The sequence below is a fragment of the Chaetura pelagica genome, unplaced genomic scaffold (assembly GCF_000747805.2).
Source record: "Chaetura pelagica isolate M959 unplaced genomic scaffold, ChaPel_1.0 scaffold463, whole genome shotgun sequence".
Lineage (NCBI taxonomy): Eukaryota > Metazoa > Chordata > Aves > Apodiformes > Apodidae > Chaetura > Chaetura pelagica.
The window spans coordinates 414,591-422,302 of record NW_009952816.1 but is presented as its reverse complement, the minus strand read 5'-3'; the positions used below and the strand labels follow the sequence as shown (position 1 = coordinate 422,302).

Here is a 7,712-nt window from a genome sequence, read left to right as displayed (position 1 = left end):
GTAGGAACCAGAGACAACCGGGGATGTTTCGGTATCAGGAGATGAGAATTGATGCTGAATCGGTGGGAAACGCTGCGCCTGCCGAGCTGCCCCCTCTGGGCGACCCTGGGGGCTGCGAGTTGCCCAACAACAACGGAGCTCCCTGTTCAAAACACCTTCCACATTCACCCTTGAAATATCGGATCAGTTGATGCGCAAAGAAAAACATCTCTCCGGGTTTTGCATTCCTTCATACCTCTCAGCAGCCTCTGAGCTGCAGCAGGTTCCTCCCTTCCTCACCAAGTGTCTGAGTGGAAAAGCCACCAGGTGTTTCCACTCTGGTTCCTGGAGCACCTGGAGCAGCTCAGGCTCTGGAACAATGAGCTGCACCTGAGAGATGCAAATCAACCCTGCCCAAAGGTCACCCCTGGGGACACCTCCTCCTGCCCAGGAACCTCAGTATTGGTATGTTTAAAATAAAAAGCAATACCTCCACTCACAGACACAGGCAGACATTTAGAAGCAGGAGTTTAGGATGAAGATTCTCCTCGAATGCCACAGTTGGAAAGTCTCATAGTAAAACACACCAGGAATCTCAGCCCAAAGGCACCAGAGCAGAGTTTGGGTTTGGCTGTGGAGGGGTCAGTGGAGCTCAGCTGTGTCCTCATGCACCAGAATTCTCAGCTAAACTGCAGCTTTGGAACCCTTCCTACTAGAGATGGAGAATCATCATCATCATCACAGGTGCTGGTGGAACTTGGTCACTCAAACCAGCTTGATAGGGAAAGGAAAAGACAAAATTAAATGAATTTTCGGTCACTTAAAATCGTTTCTCAGCCTGTTGTGCTTTTAGGTTCTCTGGAACCTCTCTAATTGGTCTGGGGCAGCAATAAGAAAACACAACCTTGCTCCTCTCAGAGGTCTGAACAACATGTCCCCCTATTCTCACACCACAGCACTGGCTCCTGCTCTGCCCCTGCTTTTATTGTTTACATTTTTAAGTCAATTTATCATGGCCCATCAAGTGGGTAATGGCTGCCCTGAGCACACAAGCCCCTTTCAGGTCTCCCTCAGACAGCTCCACAAAGGAAACATTCATGCCAGACTGGACCATGAATAACCCCTCATTGAGAATAGCTGCTGCTGAACAAGCCAAGGAAGGAGACAATGAGCCCTTTCAGAGCCACCCTGGCCGGGGTGGGCACGAAGGAAACACCACTTGGGGGCATTTACAGGAGAGCTTAAACCCCTCTCCTCCTCACACACAATCCAAAAGATCATCCTTAAGAGTTCAGGTGGTTCCACCTGAGGGTTCTGCTGGGCCACCTGCACCTCTGAGGTGACACCATCTCAACACAGGCTCTGAAATGCCACACAGGAGCCCCAGGCCACAGAAAAGCAGAACCAGGAAGAGCTGGATCATGTTCTGTTCCACCACAACAGGTCAGGTTCAGCAACCAGGTCAGGTTCAGCAACCACCAGGCCTTCAGAAGCAACTGCTGACAAGGGCATTTCCACACGTACTGCAGGAGGGACTTTCCTGGCTCCAGCACACGAGCTGCTGCCTTTTACCAATTTAAGATTAAGGCTTGAGCCTATTACCATGGGATTATTTTTATTCTGGGAAGCTTTCCCTCTCACCAGCAGTAACCCCTGGAGCTGCCTACGCCCCTTCCGGAGGATGTGAAGGCAAAGGAGGAGTCCCCAGCCAGGCTGAAAGGAGATCCAACAGCTCAGGACTCATCTGAATGCAGATGCTTCAAATTAACCTTCATACTCTTCCCACAGGGCACAGGGTTCAGTCCCAGAGTGGAATTACTTGAATGCCAGAAATGAAGGGGCACACAGATCCAGAAAAGGCTTTATTAGGCAGCTGAGGTGCAGTGCTGCTCACTCCTGATGGGTTCTGGCTTTGAAACACAGCTCAGGACCCAGCTAAGCCAGAAGGCAGCATTTCCAGCTACCAAATCCAAACAGCTGCACATTCAATGCAGCTCTAACTCTGGCTTAGAGGATGGCAAGACCCTGCTGAGAAAGTTAAGCCAGACTGACTCGTGGGGGGGGTGCATTTTCCCGTGTTACCAGCGAGGTTTTGCACACCCAGCCCAGTCCCCGGGGCGCCCGGGGCTCCTGCCCCTCCTCAGCCGCTGGGGGCGTATTGCATGGCCAGCCGGGCAAAGTCGTTCTCCTTCAAACCAGAAACAAAGAGAGAGTGAACAAATCCTCAACTTCGTGGATCATTTCATAAAACCTGCAGTAGCTGAACAGATCACTGCTACCCCAGCTCAGGAAGGCAAGAGGAACGCTAAGAAGCAAGATCACCTCCATCAGTTCTCCTTTTTTGCCCCCCAGTTTCTTCTATTTTCCCTTTGCTGTCACCTTATCCTTCCTCCCCCCTCCCCAAATTCTCTCTTCCACAAGGATGTTTCCATTGTTAATGATCAAATGGTTTGTGTTGGAGGGGACCTTAAAGATCATCCAGTCCCACCCCTCCATGGCCAGGGACACCTCCCACCAGCCCAGGCTGCTCCAAGCCCCATCCAACCTGCCCTTCAACACCCCCAGGGATGGGGCAGCCACAGCTTCCCTGGGCAACCTGGGCCAGGCTCTCACCACCCTCACACTCCACAATTCCCTCCTCATGTCTCACCTCAATCTCCCTCTCCCAGTTTTCATCCATCCCCCCTTGTCCTCTCCCTCCCTGCCCTTGTCCCAAGCCCCTCCCCAGCTTTCCTGGAGCCCCTTCAGGCACTGGAAGCTGCTCTAAGGTCTCCCTGGAGCCTTCTCTTCTCCAGGCTGAACACCCCTGATGTCACACTTGTGACTTAGATTAAGAACCCATATTCCAGAGTTATTCCTTCAAGACACTTCCAGGTTTGGGTGCATCAGCCCTTAGTTTAACCCCTGGATTCTGTCTCCCAGAATCTCTTACATGGGCTAGAAAATTTTGCTGCCAGCTGATGTGACAGAGAACAGGGACCTGCCCCCCAGAGCTGCAGCTGTAAAGCATCCACCCACTCCCCCCACCAGAGGTTTGAGGCATGAGAAATCCCATTTTATCTGAGAAAGTCCTTAGTACCTTTGCCTGATACTCCTTGATGAAGGGGTGATTTTTATGAGCATCTTTCAACTGTGACAAATAGCGATTTGTAACCTGAGGGGAGGAGAGAGAGAAGCTGAAGTGAACACCTGTATTTCCACAAACACTTCCTGACTGCTGAGGACGTGAGCTCCCTGCACCCACAACTATTTACTTTTGGGCAATCTTTCTTTTAAGGCCAATCCTGATGGGAACAGATAAAATAGCAAAGCCCAAGGGAAGTTGCCAGCAGGAGCAGGGGGGCTGTGCTGCTTGCTGAGCACCACCAGCCAAGCCTCACCTCTGGGGGTTTGCCCAAGTGCTGGGACAGGACCACGAGGTTGATCAGGGTCTCAGGATGGCCACTGTCCTGCAAACAAGAACAAGCACCTCATGTATCTGACTCAGCTCTACCCTGCTCAAGTGTAGCAACCAGCTCTGCACCAACGAGCTCTGCCAAGCCCAGAGCTCACCCTATGGGAACTGGCAAGGTAGGATCACAGGATCATGGGAAAGTTTGGGTTGGAAAGGACCTTAAAGATCATCCATTCCAACCCCCCTGCACAGGCAGGGACACCTCCCACCAGCCCAGGTTGCTCCAAGCCCCATCCAACCTGCCCTTCAACACTGCCAGGGATGGGGCAGCCACAGCTTCCCTGGTATTTCACTTCCAGAAGCAAAGGCAGGTCTGAGCAGGGACCACCCTTAGTGATATAGATCAAGATACTGGTATTTTCAGGAAGTTTCACAGGATGAAAGGCCTTGCTGATTTACTCTACATCCCCCTGAAAGCCAATCCATTTGGCAAAACCACAAAGTACCTTGTCCAGTGCCTCCTGGAGCACCCCCTCTGTCTAGTCTACTAAGTGTAGCAATATAACAGTGCTGGTTTTTAGTAGGGTTAACTTAGGAGGAGCACTTGTCTGCCATCTCTTGGAAGATGTAGTAGGCATCTTGTAACTTCTCCCCACCCTGCAAAGGGAGAAGACAAACACCCACATTTTCACCACATGTTGCTAGGAATCCTGTACATTCCTGCCATGGTTGAAGGACTAGGCCACAAAATTCATTTCTAGGGTTATAAAGCCCAGGTATGAAATGGGTCAGAAGCAAAGGCAAGAGCTGCTGACATGGGTGTGACCTCCTGTGCCACCACAGCTCCCTGGCAGCCAGAAGCTGAAGGAGATGCAGATATATTAAAAAGAGCCACTTAAATGATGAAAAGATCCAGGTTCCCACTTAAAAAGAAAAAAACCACCACTTCAAAAGAACCAGTTCAGATGTTTGATGTAACAAGGGATTCTAAAATGAGGTTTTTACAACTAAATGCAGGTTTGGATGCTCAGCTTTTCTAAAAGTTCCAGCTTCAGAAGTTTCCACAGGCAGCAGCTCTCAGCAATTAGAGGCAGGATCCCTTGTGGAAACCAAGATCTTCAGGACAATCCAGCCACATACTGTGGTGAGGCAAGGGCCATGCATGACAGCCTCCATAACAACATCAAGAGGACACTCACAAAAAGAGGTCTTACTAGTATAACAGGTTATTGGACCTCACTGAATTTTAGGAGCCTATTTCTTCTCAGTCAGCTGATTATCTGGACTGCCAAGCACTGGATGTTTTTGTCTGACTCACAAAGACACTTAAAGACAGTTTGATCTGAGAAGAGAATTATATTTTTTACTTATGAGTTGCCCTGCAAGGTCTGGATGGCAGGAACTCTGCAGCTTTCCACTTTATGCCCTAAGGTTCTGTGATTTTTTGAAGTGAGGTTCAGCGGTTCCCTGTGGGAGGTGAGGGCTCAGGAGCACAGATCAAAGGCCAAGAATCAAAGCTGCCAGTTGAGTTTTGAAACCAGCTCCCAATATTTTCTGTGTACTTGAAGGAAGGGGAAATATTAAAAAAAACCACAAACAAACCAAGAAAAACCCCAAAGCAAGAAAACCCCTGCCTGCTGTTCTGGGAGTAGAGTGTGAAAGGAGCAATTTGGAAGATCTGGAATCTTCCAGATGCTCTAGGGGGCACTGGAAGCACTCACTGTGGCCAGGTTCACCCAGGCAGTTGCCAGCTGAGTGAGAGTTGCATCCTCATCCTGCTCCTGCATCTTCTTCAGTTCCTTGCTGCAGAAGAAGTGGGAATCACACAACAGAAAGAGAAGACAACTGCTTGAAAACAGCAGCAAAAGGCTGCTGTTTCTTCTCTCGGCTCTTCCAGCTCTGCAGCCACAGCCTGCTGGGAATGTGGCACAAACACCTCTTGATGTTTTAAGGGCTCCATCTGTGCCAGACCTCCCTGCTTTACTTCCCCATGGGAAGTTAGAAACCCAAGAGGAGAGATTCCAACCATGTTGTGCTGATGATACTAAACCTAGAGATCCACCTCTTCCTTCAGCTGCATCCACTTCTATCTCCACAGCTTTTACAGCTGGAAGAGTAAAATCCTTCTGCAGCACATCCCCAACAACACACAAGTTCTTCTGTCTGCTGTGGGTGTCAAAAAGCTGGGGGGGTAGAAATCCTCTTCTCAAGGCCCAGCCCACACGAGCAAAGGGACACAAACCTACCGAGCCAGATCGAGCCTGTCGAGCTTCAGCAGAATCTGTATCATCATGGCCATGCTGCAAGGGATGAGAGACCCATGGGATGGGTTGGGGTGAAAGGGGACCTTAAAGATCATCTAGATCCACCCCCTGCATGGGCAGGGACACCTCCCACCAGCCCAGGTTGCTCCAAGCCCCATCCAACCTGCCCTTCAACACCGCCAGGGATGGGGCAGCCACAGCTTCCCTGGGCAACCTGGGCCAGGCTCTCACCACCCTCACACTCCACAATTCCCTCCTCATGTCTCACCTCAATCTCCCTCTTCCAGTTTTAATCCATCCCCCCTTGTCCTCCCCCTCCTTGCCCTTGTCCCAAGTCCCTCCCCAGCTTTCCTGCAGCCCCCTAAGGCACTGGAAGGCCACTATAAGATCTCCAAGAGCAAGGTGGTTTCCCAGCTGCAGGTTTCCCTGCTCCCCACACGTTTCCTGGAGCCTGCAGAGGAGCAGGGCTGCAGGTGCAGCACCCAGGACAAGCCCCTGCCCTGGGGAGCCAGCAGAGCAGGCAGCTCTTGGAGCAGGGCCTGGAAGAGGGAATCTTGCTCCAAGCTCCCCAGTGTTCCTTCAACACAGCTCTGAACACACAGGGATCAACACCCCAGGTCCCCAGGGCAGCAACAGACCTGACAGGGTGGGACCAGCACCAAATCCCTTCCAGCTTGGAAGGCAAAGCCCAGAGCAGCTCCTCAGGGGTCTGGAGGCTGTCAGAGACAAGCCAGAGCTCAGCCATTCCCTCCGACAGGGTGGGACCAGCACCAAATCCCTTCCAACTTGGAAGGCAAAGCCCAGAGCAGCTCAGGGGTCTGGAGGCTGTCAGAGACAAGTCAGAGCTCAGCCATTCCCTCTCCCCTTGCCCCTCACCACTCCAGGCTCTCCCCCTGGTGCAGGGCACGCAGGGCTGCGTCAGGATTCTGGTCGTGGAAGTAGATGGAAGCTGCCACCAGCAGGAAGGTGGTGTTGGCCACATCCACACTTTTTGCCATTTTCTTGTCCAAATCAGCAACAATTCCATCCCTGTGAGGAGCAAGAGTGAGAATTTGGGAGTTTTATGACTAAGCAAAACAAAAGGATCTTGTGTCCCCCCCTAGTCTTGCCTTTCTGCATGAAACTTCCCACAGGGAAACCAATTTCCTGCAGGACAGGGTTTGAGCTCCCCCTCCTGAGCACTCACCTCTGGCTCTCGTTTGAAAGATACTCTGCAAACATCCTCACTGCCTGGAGCTCAGGACAAGCACTGGCTTTAATTTCATCCAGAACAACCCCATATTTTCTCTGTTGAGAGCAACAAAGAAGAATCTGAGACTTCCTAATTATTCAGCACCCAGGAAATCGTTGCTCACTTTCCAAAATCTCAGCCAGAACAACAATCAACAGGAACACTGAATTTCTACTTCATGTCTCACCTGATTCTTTGCAAGTGCAGCCAGATGTCCTGGCCCTGCAGGGAACTGTGTGTGCCCATGTGGTATTTTAAAGATAAACATGTCCCCTCCTGAGGAGGTCTTGTCAGGTTATCCCAGCCCTGCACACACAGGGATGATTCCCTGAAGGAATGTGGGATGCCCCAGTGCTGCAGGAGGAGTTCCCAGCAGACCATGGAAGCCTGTGCTGACAGGGCTGGGACCCACACCCAGCCCAGCCCTGTGACCTCACCTGGGCAATGTAGGCCCGGAACAGGAACACATCCCTCTCCACTTCCTTCTCTGGGCTGGATGGCTGAGGGGATGAGAGGGAACAAGAACCTCTGTCAGGGACAGGCACCACCCAGCCCCACAACAACACCTCCACACAGACCTACCTGAAGAAACAACCCCCCCCATTCACATTCTCAGAGGAGCCCACCAGTGCTGGAGCAGGGAGACCTGAGCCTGGGCTGGGATGAGGTACAATGGGACACAGGGAGGCCCAGCCTGGTGGCTTTAGCCATGGGATCAGCCAAAGGGAGGCAGGTCATGGAATCATCATGGAATGGGTTGGAAGGGACCTTCAAGATCATCCAGTCCCAACCCCTTGCATGGGCAGGGACACCTCCCACCAGACCAGGCTGCTCCAAGACCCAT

At 51.7% G+C, this 7,712-nt stretch overlaps 1 protein-coding gene across 1 annotated transcript in view; it reads right to left on the bottom strand.

The window, feature by feature from the left end:
- Positions 1-2,119: 2,119 nt before the first annotated feature.
- Positions 2,120-7,712, bottom strand: part of COPE (coatomer protein complex, subunit epsilon) — a 7,178-nt gene continuing 1,585 nt past the window's right edge. The window contains 10 exon segments of the mRNA XM_009995089.1: positions 2,120-2,167; positions 3,059-3,133; positions 3,360-3,428; positions 3,880-3,910; positions 3,912-4,030; positions 5,095-5,176; positions 5,620-5,673; positions 6,514-6,666; positions 6,824-6,924; positions 7,306-7,368. Of these exon segments, the coding sequence (XP_009993391.1) occupies positions 2,120-2,167; positions 3,059-3,133; positions 3,360-3,428; positions 3,880-3,910; positions 3,912-4,030; positions 5,095-5,176; positions 5,620-5,673; positions 6,514-6,666; positions 6,824-6,924; positions 7,306-7,368 (795 nt within the window).